At 34.1% G+C, this 16989-nt stretch overlaps 1 protein-coding gene across 1 annotated transcript; it reads left to right on the top strand.

Annotated features, from left to right (window-relative positions):
* Positions 1-1146: 1146 nt before the first annotated feature.
* LOC106061626 (CBP80/20-dependent translation initiation factor-like) lies at positions 1147-14088 on the top strand. The gene is made up of 8 exons (XM_013219811.2): positions 1147-1445; positions 2811-2923; positions 4540-4754; positions 7243-7367; positions 7869-7966; positions 10067-10216; positions 10338-10429; positions 11229-14088. The coding sequence occupies exons 2-8, from the start codon at positions 2819-2821 to the stop codon at positions 11362-11364; spliced, it is 921 nt and encodes a 306-aa protein (XP_013075265.2). The 5' UTR covers positions 1147-1445; positions 2811-2818; the 3' UTR covers positions 11365-14088.
* Positions 14089-16989: the final 2901 nt, after the last annotated feature.

Genomic DNA, 16989 nt, shown 5'->3' with positions numbered 1-16989 from the left:
TGCTCCTTTGCTCGTCCGATGTCATAAAATGGACTGGAAACCGACCTACATGACATTGCAGACTCACGAGAAAATGACTAAACGAATTTCGATGTTTACATCTCAAGTCCTTCACCATAAGGTTACACCTGCCCAGGAAGGATGGAGGTCGTGGATTGCAGAACATCTTCAAATTGTGTAAGATGCATTGTTTTTAAATACGATAAAAACTGCACGCCTCCTATGCAAATACGACTCCGAAGCAACCCCCCTGAACCTAAACAATGCTGATGTTAATGTCGGTTAGGACGAAGTAGGGCATGAGATTCGCCAAATGGGAAGAAAAAACACTCTACGGCTATTTCCCGGCTTTATTAGATGGGTACGACATTGACAATGCTGCTTCCTTAACATGGCTCAAAGCAGGTCATCTCTACTCTGAAACGGAAGGCTTTGTTGCAGCAATACAGGACAGAGTAATTAGGACCAAAAAAAAAATTACGAGAAACATATCCTAAAACTCAATATTGTTGACAAATGCCGAAAATGTGGAAATGTGGGTGAGTCAATTGAACACTTAATTGCAGGATGTTCAGCCCTATCGGAATCTGTCTACCTAAATCGCCATAACCAATTTAAGCTGCAAAATTAATACAACACTTGGCTTTGACTCATACTTTTATCAATAAGGATACTCCTCCTTATTACAAATACTCGCCACAAGAGGTTTTCGAGTCTACTGATCAGTTATTATACTCGGATATGCCTATTTTGACTGACAAAATGGTAGATTTTAATCTCATCTTATATAAATACTGCTGTTGATTAAAAAAAAACAACAACGAAAGATAAACGTTACAATTATTGTCATCGCCGTCAGACGTGTCTCATATTATAAGAAAAAACTGAAATGGAAAAAAAAAGAAAATATGGAAACCTAGGCTTGGAGATTAAGCGTTTATGGAAGTTTGACACTGTTAAAGGGACTACAATGATTTTTTTTACTCTTTAACTTGATTAAACGAAACTCGACCATGGCAGCGCCAGATAATGAATATTCGCTCGACTTTAACATAATAATAATAATAATAATCTAAATAAAAACACGAATCAAAGATTCAACGTTTGACACTTTTTATTCAGTCCCTTGCCTAAAACACTCTTTTAGGTCGTATATTCTAGATTCTAGGCCTAGCTGGATATAGATCTAGTCTAGACTACATCTAGTCTATTACTCTAACTCTATACAGATCTTCTCTCTAGATTGACTAGATAGAATCTACTCTAATGTCTATAGACTGTCTAGATTCTAGATCTAGTCTCTGACACTGTGACTAGACCTAGCCTCCTACCTAGACGTCCTAGTAAAAATATAACTAAAAAACTAAAAGTAGATCTAGATCTATTCTAGAGTCTAGATCTCTAGTTCTACTCAGGTTCTAGTAACACAACAGTAACAGTTAAAAGTAAGTAAAATTAAAACTTAAAAGTCGGCAAAGCCCAAAAAAGGCAAGGAGAAAAAAGGTAGCAAAATTAGATCTAGATCTTTATAAATAATTAGTATAATTTTCACTAGATCTATAATAATGAACTAAGCCAAGCTGCACGTCTATTCTAGAGTACTAAGACGCAAGAAGATGGTAACCCACTAATACTCGACTTATTTAACTTTAATTTATATATTTTTTTAGACAACACTAGGACGACTAGGTTATGATTAGCTGTCTAAGACTAAGTCTAACTCTAAGCATTATATTAAAAAATTATATTTATATGAATATTATCAATTACAATCTAGATCTTATTAGTCTCACTAGAATATAATTAGATCTATGATTAGTATGATTATGATGCTTTTGATAGTGCCAGTCCCATTATTAGAGAATGGAATGGGTTGCCTGAATCAGCTAGGAAAACCAATGACTTCTACTTTAGCAGAGTTTAAGTCATTGATTAACATGCATGATTAGATTGACACATGAAATATATGTAGGACGTAGATCTATAATCTATATTATATATAATCTTATTTAAATATCTATATAACTATCTTCTTTTTTGAATTAACGTAGTCTATAAAGTCACGAGTACAGAGTAATTAGTGTTTAATATAAAAAAATAGATCTATAATAAGATAAGATGATAGATGATTGTCTGTTTTCTGATAGAAGAGATAGAATTATAATAGACCTAGTGTCTCTAGTGACTGGACTTTAGAATCTAGATTGATATAGCTAGATCTAGATTTAGATTTAAACTTAGGTCCTTTTGAAGTAACGTCTGTAAGATCTTTTCTTTAAGATAAGATAGACTCTACTATTCTCTAGTTAAACATCTAGATCTAGATTAGAAAATTAGATCAAAGCTATTTTTTTAGTATATCTAATATCTGAGTACTCTTGACTAGATTCTAGATCAATCTAAACTAGACTATTAATTTTTAGAATCTAAAATCTAATAGACTCTACTAGACTTAGATTCAATTTTTATTAAATGATTTTATCAAAATTAGTTGTTTTTTTGGACACAATTTTTTTTTCATTTTAAAATTGCTGACATATTGCATCATCAGAAATGTTCATATCAAGATAAAAATATTCCTATCTTAATCTTCTGGCTTTTACTTATACATATATTATATATATATATGAAACAAAAGAACTTTTTAAAATGATAAACATTCTTGAATCAGCGAAACATAAATAAGGGTTCTTTCACCATGCACAAGAAAAGAACAATGAACACTAAACGTAATACCTATTATAGTTTCAAATTTACAGAAAAAAAGTTAACCTAATTTTTAAAAAAAGTTTTCCCTTTTTTTTTTAAAGGCATTAGAATGGCCGGTAGAGGACGTGCACGAGGACGCTCAAGGGGTTTAGTAGACCAAGAAATAACATCGCCAGGAGGGCTTGCATCTAGGCATTCAGATGGTGATGCTGAGGTTAGTCCAAAATGTTAGATATGATGCTGTAAACAATTTTGTGACATTTCTTTAGTCTGTTATATATATACATATATATATATATTTTATTTAAATATCAGAAAGGAAAGCATTAGAACTAGAAGTTATTAATATTGTTATAACCCTGTCATGCGCACCGCCATAAAGACTAGTGCTAGAAGGTGCGCACTGTGATAGACTAGACCTAAAAGGATGTGAACATTAGAAAGAGAACGATTTCCGCCCAAGTAGAGAGCCAATATGGGGAGATTGTGCCTAAGATGTTATTTGTGTACCTGTGATGTCTTGTAAATAAATATCGATGTGCCTCGTTGAGTTGCCTCACTTAAGTTATTACAATATATATATATATTTTATTTAAATATCAGAAAGGAAAGCATTAGAACTAGAAGTTATTAATCTACACACTTGTGTCAAACAGATCGTTTACTTGTCCAAACCTACCACTCTATTTAGCCACACACTTATGTCAAGACAAGTATTATGGGAAATGAAAAGGCTGATAGACTGTCAAAAGCAGGCCATCCATGGAACAACCAGACAGACCAGTAAACTACCTCACTCTCAAGTCAATGTTAGCCAGCAATCACAAAGAGGAGTGGCTCAACCAATGGGCATAAGGAAACAAAGGCAGAACTATGTACAAAGAAATGACAAACAAACTGGATAGTATCGATTTCCTCCAAAGAGCAATTTACAAACTTCCAACTAAGAACAGGACACAAACCTTTAAATCCTCACCTTAATAGAAAAAAATCCCACTCACACGTCCCTATGTAGACACTGCGCCCACTCTTACAAAACTGTGAACCATAGTAATAATTTATTTATAAAGCGCTGCTAACAAACAAAATGTAGGCTCAAGGTACTGTGATAACATTACAAACATAAACATGAGAGCTAAAATGACAAACTCTTCTAAAAAAAAGTTTTAATATCCTCTTTAAATGTCCCATTTTAATCCATCTTAGGCCATCTCTGATTACCACTACAGCCTAACATAACAACACTCTGTATGGCAGGGCTGAACAACTGAAAAATAGCATGCTTTTTTTTTCTTGGCACCATTACTTTGATATATATTTACTTAATTTGCTTTCATAAAAAATTTGGTCCCTTGTGCTGCCTTACGATGTGTAATATGTATGAATCACTCATTGTTTTAACTCCTAGCTTCATCATCAGTATCTACAATAAAGAAATGCCCTTGTACTTTAGCGAACTGATCACTGCATATGTCCCTCATAGAGCCCTATGCTCAATGGACTCAATGCTTCTAATAGTTTCTCACTCAAAAGCTACATTCTGAGAGTTTTTTGAGTGGCTGGACCAAAGGTTTGGAACTCACTCCCCATTGATCACAGACAAACATCAAGTTACTCTACTTTCAAGAAGAACATTAAGACCTATCTGTTTAAAACTTTTTAGATTAGTTTATCATTTTAGTTCTTGTGTTTATGTTTGTGATGTTATCACAGCACCTTGAACCTACATTTTGTTTGTTAACAGCGCTCTATAAATGAAATAAAATTATAATTTGTATTATTTTATTGTAACTCATAGGTTTCAATTTTTTCATTTTGTGACTCTGACAGGAAGTTCCCAATGGTCAGTTCCATAGCGAGCCTTTAGATGTTAAAAATTCAACTCCAGATCAACCTACACTTTCCCTGAATGATATGAAGTCAATCTTAGAAGATTCCAGAACTTACAGCGATCAGAATGATGTGAAGAGAGTTTTACTGTGTGCCAAAAATTTTGTCAGAACAGAAGAAGATGTAAGACTATTGGCACTCATCATTTATAACAAGTAGGTCTCTTGTTTCTGTGGTACACCTCTTTTATAACAAGTAGGTCTCTTGTTTCTGTGGCAATTACTGGCAATTTATTTATAACAAGTAGGTCTCTTGTTTCTGTGGCAATTACTGGCAATTTATTTATAACAAGTAGGTCTCTTGTTTCTGTGGCAATTACTGGCAATTTATTTATAACAAGTAGGTCTCTTGTTTCTGTGGCAATTACTGGCAATTTATTTATAACAAGTAGGTCTCTTGTTTCTGTGGCAAATACTGGCAATTTATTTATAACAAGTAGGTCTCTTGTTTCTGTGGCAATTACTGGCAATTTATTTATAACAAGTAGGTCTCTTGTTTCTGTGGCAAATACTGGCAATTAATTTATAACAAGTAAGTCTCTTGTTTCTGTGGCACCCATCATTTATAATAAGCAGGTCTCCTGTTTTGTGGTACACATCATTTACAACATGTAGGTCTCTTCTTTCTGTGGCATTTATTTAAAATATAAATTCAAAAATAAATATTTTTCAAAGAAATGACAGGTAAATTTTATATGAAAAGTAAATTACCAAAATAAAAAAAAAATTAAACAGTCGCACCATAGAGTTGATATCTCAGAACTCAGGGTTCGTACGCGGTCTGGAAAGTCTGGAAAAAGTCTGGAATTTCAAAATTCAGATTTCAGTCTTAAAAAAGTCTGGAAAATTGCTACTTTTCGAGGCAATTTTGTTAAATGTCTGGAAAAAGTCTGGAATTTGAAAAAAAAAAAATTAATCCGATGTCATTCAGGCGCCGTAACCGGTTAAACGCTAGGCTGCTAGATCTAGTTGGGCTTAGAGGCTTCCATTAATAGGCCTACTAGATCTATTAGTATTTTGGAAGCACGCGCAATCCACGGCATGTCGGTGAAACGCCAGCCAATTTCTAGACGGTGTACTGTAGACTTAAATCAAAATTAGTTATAGATCTAGCCCTAGACTAGTAGGCCTAACTAGTTTATTATGACTGCTGTTAGTCTATATTTTCTAGATGGTCGATCAAATTTCAGTTAGGCTACCAAAGGTCGGGAAGTTTTTGGCCTAGATTTATTTATGCATGCGCGAAACTCCCCCCCCCCCCCTTTTAAATAAAGAAAACAAATATATCTCGTCAATGACGTCAACATAGAATATCTAGATCTTGAGTCTAAACTAAAGAATGACTTACTAGATCTAGGTCTACTACTAGATGCTCAGGTAGCCATCCTTTTTACTGTTAGTAAGTCTGGAAAACATAAGATAAATGTCTGGAAAAAGTCTGGAAAATGTCTGGAATTCATTTTCACAAAAGTTGTATGAACCATGAAACTGAACTTGACCATGGCTGAATTCAGACTATTGTCATGATAGATCTGAGATGAAAGCTTGTGTCCTGGCTAGGATTTTGTGTGTTGTGTAAATCCAACAATACTTCACTTAACTAGTCTAAACTAGCCAAGAGACATTACAATTAACAATGCTAGACATAATCAAGACTTCTGGAGAATTCAACTGATGTATTTATGGGATGCTCGTCTTGTCTCGCTATCCGTCGTTTACTTATCATTCTTTATCTCTTTTCAACCTTCTCTAAGCTATGGCCATCTTGTTCTTCATGTCATTCGACTGTCTGACTATGTCACTACTTTTACTGTCACTAAAAACAATACACAATATATTTATTTACAAACCTAAAATAATCTCTAAACTAAACTACACACTATATTTATTTACAAACCTAACATAATCTCTAAACTACACACTATATTTATTTACAAACCTAACATAATCTCTAAACTAAACTACACACTATATTTACAAACCTAACATAATCTCTAAACTAAACTAAGTCCCTACACTTGCCTGTTACCATCTCCTACCATTCTGCACAAACTTTGGGCTAGATTGTAAACATTTAAAGGAAGGTCCAAAACTTTCTCCTTATTTTTTGTAGATCTCCTCTAAGTGCTGAATTTCAGAATGGAAAGATATCAACAAACAGTCAATACACATATTTTAGATTATTAGATAAAATGAGTGCTTAAACTCAATGCCTTAACTGGTACCATTACACAATGACTTGTACACAATTATTTAATTGGGGATTAAATAGTGGGAGATTAAATGACCAGATGGGTTATTAAAGGATCTATAAATCAGTCTAGACTAACCTTTGCCATTTTTTAACATTCTAATCAAGTTTGTCTTATTGGCCTTCACATTTTTAAAACTCATGTTTTTACTGGAATTTTAGAAGTTTTTTTTAATTTTTGTAGAGTTTTTAAATATCTGCTAAGTCCCCTAACATTTTCAGAAATAAGAAAATGTATATATATTAACAAAACTATCTGATATTGGTCAGATAACATTTAGTTGAATTTGTAGCGCTCAGTAGTTGAAAAGTTAATTACTTATTTATGTAGCTTCATTTTTCTTGACTAAGTGACATATTTTACTTTCACATTTTTTTTCTTACTGTGCACAGATGTTTAGAAGATTGCAGCCTAGCAAAACGTGGTTCAGAGATGTGTGATATTATGTCTTGTATTGAAGTTGGCAATATCAAGTTCAGGAATTGCTTATTAAACCTGGTACAGGCTGATTATAAAGGTTGGTGACATTTTGAATCAATGTTTGAAGTTTGGACAAACCCTTTATTTTAAACTAGAGAATAAAAACACTTTATTTTGAAGTTAAAATTTGTCATAAAGAGCAAGCAAAATATAAGAAACAAAGCTTGTCTAATGGAAAGAACTCTGCACTTACATCTACATCTTTCAATAATTTAGAAACTATTTCCATTATTCAATATAAAGCAAATAATTGATTGCAAAATTTTGTTAACTAATCTGTAGATTTTTAAATTGATTTATCTAATAAATTTTGGTACAATAAATAATTTTCTAAAGTTTCAACTTGATCAGAGAATGGGCGCAGGAGAAAACCTTACATATTCAGCAATATCTGTAATTAAGTATCAAATAAGATAAGATTACCAGTAAGATTACCAGTAATAAATTGACTAATTGGTTAATCTTTTGTATTGATTCATGTACCAGACAGACAGATTGAGTTGATATAAGCTTTGTAAAAAAAATGTCTCTCTTTCAGCCAGGAAAGAAATAGCAGTTCAGAATCCTCAGAGGTTCACATGTTTTCTTGCATTCCTTTGTAATATATTTGGCATCATGAGGACAGCAACAGATGAGGTAAGTTGGCAGCATTTTTTTTATTGTACAACTTTTTATTTCACTTGAAAATTGTTGCCTAAGAAAATATTTCTTATCCTGGCTGCTCGGTCGTGTGTATGCGCTCTGGACTGACAAATTTCAATGGTAACTGGTTGGAACCATGTGCCACAGCCATCCCAGGCTATTCTGCAGGAGGTTGGGGCTTGGGAAAACCAGAAGCTCACCACAGTGACCAAAATGGAGGTCTACAAGGCATGCATTCTTAACATGCTACTGTACGGCAGTGAGTCATGGACTACCTACGCGTTACGCTGTGAAAACTGGCGCACAGGTTGCTGAGGAAAAAAGAACAACGCAGGCAGAAGAAAAACGCCAGAAAGAAAAGCAAGACAAACGACACTAGCTCCAGCTGGAATAACCTGCCCAGTGTGCAGCCGAACATTCCGGGCTCACATAGGTCTCACCAGCCACATGAGGAGGCATAAAACCCCAGTGCAAAGCCCTCAGCCCCCTGGATGACAAAGTGGTCATCATCGAACCACGATGGACGAACTATATATATATACCTACGCAAAGCAAGAGAGAAAACTAAGCTCATTCCACTTGCGCTGCCTTCAAAGGATCTTTTAAAAAAACATGGAAAGAAAGTATGTGTAATACTGAGATCCTCGCGAGAACGGGCCTTTATGGTCCTCAAGCATAGCCCCCTGCGCTGGTTCTGATATTTCTACGGATGGAGGACAATCGCATCCCGAAAATCATTCTGCACGGGTAACGTCTGGCTCAAGAAGAACTGGTCGCCCCCACCTCCCGTGGATGTGATAAAACGGGATTTAAAATCAGTGAACATTGATACTGACCTTTGGGAAGACATAGCCGTAGACTGCACTAGTTGGAGAGAGACGGTGACCAAGAAAGCTATGGACAGTGAGAAAACATGGGCCTCAGCTCTTGAAAAAAAAGCATTCCACTCGGAAAATGGGCCAACTTCTCTACCACCAAAGCGAAAGCCACCTTGACCTGCGATATATGTGGATGGGAGTGTCTCTCCAAAATAAGGCTCCACAGCCATCTGAAAAAGAAAAGTGTTCGAGATGAACCATAGTCGTTCTACGACTGAAGGAACCAATAAGAAAGAGCGAAACTTTCTAACAAATACGGTAAAGCCGTTTTCACAGTATTTTATATTTTACATGAATGGGTAAACCCCTTTTCACACTCTACTTTTATTTTCGTGCAAAATAAAAAAAATGTGAAGGGAACATTCTCCATGTTTTATATAGATCTAAAAACAATCCAGTAGATCATTAATATTCAAACTCGCCGCTGGTCATATCAGGGTAGTTATAAATAAAGAATGCTTGTAGAACATAATAGAATATGAAGTTTATTTACATGATATCAATCCAATTTTCATGACAATGTTGATGGTTATTATAAGTTTCTATGTTTCAGTTAAAATACTTTCATATCACACTTAGTCCACTCCTTGAGTTCACTTACAATTAATAACTTCAACTTACAAAGTTCTTACTAATAATTTCAACTCCAACTAAGGCTCAACTTACTTCTTGGACTAAACCAGTTCAACTCTAACTACTGTCGACTGTAACTAAAACTCTCAATCTCCTACCACCTTACTTCTGGTCACACCTAACTATGTTAACTATTTATATTTTCATGCTCTGTAGTCATAAAATTCACTAAGCACTATAAGGTCCAATAAGTTACTATTTTGACTGTGACAATTCTTCTTCTTCTGGCCAGCTTTATTGCTGCTGAGCTGTGAGCTCTTTTGCAGACTGTGCCAAGGAAAAAAAGTGTGCTGTTTTCTTCAGTTGTTCAGCACTGCCGTACAGGGTGTTGGTTATGTTGGGCTGTAGTGGAAGTAGGGTCTGCCTAAGGTGGATTAGGGAGGGGCATTCAAAGAGGATATGGTTTATGGTTTCAAAGGGGTGGGCGCCTACCTTCTTCATTCTTATTTAAGCTTACATACACACATACCTAATTCTTGTTAAGTGTTGCTTCATAAAGCCAATCAGCCATAGCAGACCCTTTGAAATGTTGCTTCAACATAACTTTGTCATTCATTCCAAATCAATGCTTTAACTTGTTCAGGTGTTCAAGCCGTTGGTCAATCCGATCTTTGATTGTTTCAATCTCATATTGAACCCCAACTACGTCAGGGAGGATGAGGAAAGTGTGGAGCCGAGGGTAGCAGACGTGGAGAATGTCAATGAAGACGCTTGTGAAGTTTTTTCTCAGGAAGTATGAATTTTTCATTGCACGATCTTATTTATGTCCAATATTTAAAAAAAATTTATGTTAGAAATACATTTTTCATTTAAATGACAACAACTAGTGAGTTGATATTTTTATTTATCTGCAGTTACAACCTATTGGGAAATTGCTTGAAGAGAATGGAGAGGAACAGATGCAGCAGCTAATAGATAATATTAGAACATGTATCATTAATAGCAAGTTAGTTTTCTTTGTCACTCACTTGGTTTGAACAGTAGAAATGGTTTTACTTCTAGCACATTTATAAAGTTATTTAACCACAGTCACACCTTGCTTAGTGGAAGCTCAAGGGATGCTACTCTGAACTTGATCCTTGATGTTATTCTTTACTTAAGGGCAAGTTATGCATTTTAAACATTGATGAAAAGGGGGAATGATATAAAATTTAAAGTACTCTCGTTCTCAGCAAATATGGCACACTTTCAGATCTATTGATATTGAAAAAGATAAAGACATCAACAAAAATGCTGCCCAGGACATGAAATTACTAATAATTCGGTACTTTTATACACATCATATATAAGTCAGCGCTTTTTTGTTGGGAAATTTCATGCTATTTTGTCCGCTCTATTTTATCAGGTCACCGGCCATGCAACACCCTCATAATCATAAACCAGTAGCTTCACAAATAAAAAATAGTTTAAATGATTTCTGCCAAGTAGCACTAACACTTATAGTCATAATTTCTGTCCTATAAGGCTGCTAGAACCAAATAGTACAAAAATGTGACACTATGTCAGCACTACTCATTGACTAGGTAATTGTCTTAAATAGGATTGTTCATCCCATGAGTGCCTGAAAGAACATTTAGGTTTTTATTTACTTAAAATGAAATTATAAAATTTAGTACAAAACAGCAAGGTTTGATTGTGTTGTACTTTAAGTTGTTTATTGTGTGTGGTCATTTACGTTTTCAATTCTGCTTATGTGTGATTTTAAAAAAAAATTTCATTCTGATTGTAAATTTATTTTTCTTCAGAAGTTTACCAAGAGTCCGTTGCTCCTTGCTAGAAGTGATAGAAGCCTACGCTCGAGGCTGGGAGCCAGCCAATAATGAAACCACCAGATTTTATTGTGATATGTCAGTGGGACTAATATCTGGCCTTGTGTTGTGAACTTGGATGTTTGTTCCTGGCATCTACAAAGCCCATGATGTTGGTGTGGGAGTGAAAGCTGTTGGTGGGGGGGGACATGGCCTTCCTTGTTTGAAGTTTGTATGAACCCTAGCACGTGATGATTGTTTTTTTTATAATTTAAATAGATCTATATTTTTTTAAGAGTTGTCTATGATTTTTAATCTCTACAATTTTAATTTTATGTTTATACACTTGCATAGTTTAGAAGTTTGTCATATCTTTTCTTTACAATTATTGAAAGTCACTGATCTTCATTAGCAAAAAGCAGCAAAGAATTTATGTGTAGCTACTGTTTCACATGATTAAATCTTCCTCATCCAAGTGTTGCTTATCAGAAAAATGACCCAATTAATCTACTTGATTCATAATATCTTCAGTGAAGAAGAATTTTTTTTTATCTAGCTGTTATTATTAGGCTGGTAATAACTTTTAAAAACTAAACATATTGTATCATACAAGTGCTGAATGTATTCTCCTTGCCAAAAGCTGTGAATTATTTGACTAAAATATGTTTATGTTTTAGGTGTTCAGTTTTATGAATTTTTCTATCTTGAGCATTTTATTCCCTAGCTATTCAGAAAAAAAAATGCATTTAATATTATTATCTAAATGCTAGTGGCTCATATGTTTTACAATTCAACATTGTGTCAGTCATGCTGTGCAATATGATTGCAGTGTGTCCTAGAAGGACATTCTACTGTTTTCTGTCCTACAAGACATCTGTCTCTCTTACTAGTAAAATTATCAAAAGTATGTCCGATCTCTAGGACTCTGTCATTGTTTCCCTGGCACGCTGGAGGGGTGTGGGGGCTGAATTGTAAAGCACTTGGCTTCTGAGACTAGGATGTCCCAGGATCATATTGCATTGGAACTAGAATTTTAAATTTTAGGATTCTAAGGACGCCCATGAGTCAACCCAAACTCTAATGGGTACATGACATTAATTTGTGAAGTAATGGCAGTTGATTGTTGTACTGACCACATGACGCCCCATTAAATGTCAGCCATAGAAAGAGATTTTTATTTCATGGGTTTTAATTTTTCTTTCATACTTGTAATGTTTCATTAGAACTGCACAGTTTATGCTCAGCGTGTGATTGTTGTTTTCTCTTGTTAAAATCATTTGCATTTCAGTGGGCTAAGACAATGTGTCAACTCAGTGTTATTGTTGTCAATGTACAGAACACAGTTATTAAGAGATTGAAAGATTAATTGTTAAAAATTACCAGTCAAATCTGCAAAACTATTCATCAGATATATGATTATAAAATACTCATTGTGATTTGTCGTTGCTAACTCCAGCTCTATTTGAAAGAAATAAAAGCACATGATCATTATCACACAAAACATTGTTTAGTCTCTGTTGAAAATTGTTTACATTCTTTTGTTTTGTTAAATGTAATTGTTTTGTTTTTTTACAATGGTCGGTAAATTCATCTGAAATATCAAACAAAATTAAATTTGTACTTGGCATTTAATATTTTAAGTTTTAGGTTTCATTTAATTTCAACATGCGTCAGATCTTTATCAAACAACCTTACATGTGTACATTTATTTTAGTTTATTGTCAGTGGCTGTCATGGTTTACTTCAGGGGGTAGGTAGTTTCAAAGTCACTGATTTCTCCAGTTTAACTTGTTTATTTCACTGGAAATACATTTATTGACTTAGTTTTATCAGTGTAGAACCTACCATAGGAATTTCTGTTTTATCCTGTAAGAAAATGAAATATCAATGGCAAATTATGAAAGAACACTGTAAATTTAGACTTTCCAGTACAGTTGAATCTGGTTAATCAGAACACATCAGGACGTTTTTCTAGTCTTCGGATGCTGTCATGTTGTTTCTCTGCAATTCAAGCATTTAGCTTGTTTTCAATTGATACAAATTCTGCGTAATTTAATAATTTTTTAACCTGTTGAAGTTCTAGTTTTGTGACTTATTTATCAATCTTTTGCCAAATTAAACACAATTTTTGTCCAAATAAGCAAATAATATTACAAAAATATAACAGGATTTGTTTAGGTATTTTATGATTGGGTTTAAATAAGCAACTTTTCTGATCAACCCCCTGGTCGGATTAACCAGAGTTGACTGCAGTATACAGAAACAATTTTTTCTAAATAATGTTTTACAGCATACAATCTAGCATCTTATGTGAACTGACTGCTGATTGAAAATGTTGCTAGTATAAGAATATATATTTATTTCTTATATTAACTTTGTTTATGGCGTGGTAGGAAGTAAAAGAAAAACTGTTGATGACTTAAAAGTATCAAACATAGAAATGAGATTTGATGAAAGTCTACAAATGAAATGTCAGGTTATAAGTAAATATGCGATTGCTTCACACGCATAATTTATTAGAATGCAGGCTGTAATTAATTAGGGAAATGTGTTCACTATGTGAAGATGCTCTTTTTGTCTTGTGTCTGTCACTGGGCTATGTCATGAACTTTTTTCCCATCCTGGAACTCATTCATTTTTTGGTCTATTTCCTTAAATTAACTTGAGCAAAAATCACTGAATTATGTAGCTTAGGCATCAATGTTTTTAATATTGTAAAATGTTTAACATTTTTTGGCTGTTCCTTCAGAGTTGATGATAATCTACTTCCCAGTCCAATCCTCTTGCAGAACAAAGACAGCGGGCAGGGCAGGGATCAGGAACATCGAGACGGTGGAATGACAGTCCAGTGTACATCCTGCACAACCAGGCAGCCATCCAATATTGAGTGACTGGTTATGTTGTAGGCATTACTTCTTGTCAATTTGGTCCAGGGTACGAAGTGTACATCGTAGAGGATGTTTTGGCTAAGACATATCAATCTTTTGGTCTCAATGTGTGTTTGAGAAATTACTTTTAAAAGACTATTAAAAATTGCTTGTTTAACAATTAAATTCCTAAACATGATACTTACTAGCATTCACCTAGATTAGAACTATTATTTCTATGAGACTGGCATATTAATTTAAAACTCCAAAGAAGCATGAAGTCAGCAGATGTCTTCTGTTCAGATATTTTGAAGTTCCTTCTACTTACTGCTGGCTTGGACTAAAAATTGTCTTTTTAAATAACTCAGTTAATAATAATAATTTAATTAATGGAGCGTTGTTAACAAACAATGTAGGCTCAAGGCGCAGTCATAACATTACAAACAGTTTTAAAGGTATTTTATTTATAATAATTTGAAAAATGTCATTACGTTGTGGGATTTTGTAATCTAAGTTTTTTTTTTCCATATTTATTATAAAAACTTTTTTTTTTTTAAAGTGAATATTGTAGACTTATCTTATTGACTCATTCTGGTGCATAAATTTGTATTTAATTTAAACAAAATTTAATTTAAATTTAAACTGATTCATGAAACATTAGTTTATTTAGAAGAAATAATTATAAATAAGAAAGTTATAAAGAGTGATACAATTTTGTATTTCTATACTAGTACAAATGTTATGCCTTATAGCTGTGAATTGAATGTTTGGTTTTGTTGTGGTGTTTGTTCAACAGTGAATGTAAGTGTTTTATGTCATAAGCAAATACATTAAAACTTTCATTTTATGACTTCTTTGGTCTTTGAACTCAGGTTTTTGTATTTTTTTAAATATAGCTTTTAATTTGCACCACTTTCATATATATATATCATGCTCAGTACATTCTGGTCCATTCTCTCTTTTGAGGGTATCTGGGAGAATGTTTCTGTGTTGCCTTTAGGTTACTTTAGCAAACAAAACTTAGCTCGAGTTGAGATTCAAACTCAAGCTCCTTGATAGGTAACCAAGCGGCTTCGGCCATTCAACCAGACATCAGCCAAGCAAGTGTTTACAGTGTTTACAAGAGCTTCATGTGGCTATGACAATGACCAACCTGTGGCATATTTGAATATTTGTGTTGATATCTCTCAGTACAGCAGCACACATGTAGATTTGATAGAATATACACTGACCCAACATTGACCTAACAGTTACCCAACAATGACCCAAAACTGAACAAACAATGACCTGACACTGACCCAACACTGACCCAACACTGAACAATACCTAACACTGACCCAAAAATGACCCAACACTGACCCAAAAATGACCCAACACTGACCTGAGACTGACCCAAACCAAGCGGTTTCAGCCATTCAACCACACATCAGCCAAGCAAGTGTTTACAGTGTTTACAAGAGCTTCATGTGGCTATGACAATGACCAACCTGTGGCATATTTGAATATTTGTGTTGATATCTCTCAGTACAGCAGCACACATGTAGATTTGATAGAATATACACTGACCCATCATTGACCCAACAATGACCCAAAACTGAACAAACAATGACCTGACACTGACCCAACACTAACCCAAAAATGACCCAACATTGACCTGAGACTGACCCAACACTGACCTGAGACTGACCCAACACAGCTTTCTACTTGATTGAGGCTTAATACTTCCACATTCCATTCACAGAATTAGAACACAAATTGAAATGAATTTTAAAATAACAGTGAAAAATTAAATACTAACTGTATACCTACTCATACAATTAACTGAAGCATACTGTAACTCAACTGACTATTTCAACTAATCAACAACCTCCATTTAAGCATGTCTTTCTTTAATAGCCCTTTCAAAAGATATTTCCAGAAACACATTAACACTATAATGTTGTTTTGTTTTTTGTAAAATGTTTTACATGTTTCGGATGTTCCTTCAAAGTTGAAGATAGTTTACTTCCTAGTCCAAACCTCCCGCAGGATGACAAGGGATGGGAGCAGGCAGGGTTTCAACCCTGGACTATCGATAAATCTGAACGACAGTCCAGCACGTAAACTGCACGACCAGGCAGCCATCCAAGCCCTTTCTTTGAATATTCTTTCCTCCTATGGATTATTTACAGAACAAGTGGTCAAAGTCTCAACAATTCTTTAGTAATCTAGAACTGATTTTTTTTCTTTTCGACCTATAAATAGTTAGCTATTCGCTAAGAACGCTAAAAAGATTTTAGAGATAACAAAGATAGACATAAAAACTCTTTTGTTCCCCTGGTAATCAACTCATTAAATACAATTCAACTATCTGATATAATATTTTTTTGGTGTAATGCTCAAAGACAAATTTCCTTATGCACAATGAATATTATTATCTTATTATTGATAATTATCATTTTGTTATTTTGTTTGGTAACTCAAACAAGGGAAAGAAATTTTACTTGACTGATAAGGTGGTATATGTTGAATTAGTCTCCTTTATTATTCTTAAAAAAATTTCATTAGCAGCGCCCTGGTACAGTCATGGTTACCGTATCAGCTTGAGGAGGCTGAGATGGACTTATCCCTTGAGTTTTAATTCAGATCGTTTGTTTTTTTAAAAATAAATACAATCAAAAAGCAATCACCAAGATACCCCCTTCTTTCTCCCCCCAACCCCTTTCCTATTAGTCCAGACAAGTGATAGGATCATAGCGTATTGAGAAAGCTAAAAGTATGAAATTGGGCTAAACAAAAAAAATTGGTAAAAATATTTCTAATCGCATAGATTTATTATTGTTATTCTAGATCTATTGAATATTTAATTACATGACTGATCCAAGCTTATTAATACAACTACACTTAATATA

Source organism: Biomphalaria glabrata, chromosome 18 (genome assembly GCF_947242115.1).
Source record: "Biomphalaria glabrata chromosome 18, xgBioGlab47.1, whole genome shotgun sequence".
NCBI classification, from domain to species: domain Eukaryota; kingdom Metazoa; phylum Mollusca; class Gastropoda; family Planorbidae; genus Biomphalaria; species Biomphalaria glabrata.
Note: the sequence above shows the minus strand (reverse complement) of the source record. Positions and strands in the feature narration are given on the sequence as shown.

Excerpts from the sequence above, each read along its gene's own strand:
- LOC106061626 (XM_013219811.2), top strand. The coding sequence starts at position 2,819 with ATGGCCGGTAGAGGACGTGCACGAGGACGCTCAAGGGGTTTAGTAGAC. Across the intron at positions 10,217-10,337 it reads GTGAAGTTTTTTCTCAGGAA|TTACAACCTATTGGGAAATT; the intron begins GTATGAATTTTT and ends ATTTATCTGCAG. Across the intron at positions 10,430-11,228 it reads ACATGTATCATTAATAGCAA|AAGTTTACCAAGAGTCCGTT; the intron begins GTTAGTTTTCTT and ends ATTTTTCTTCAG.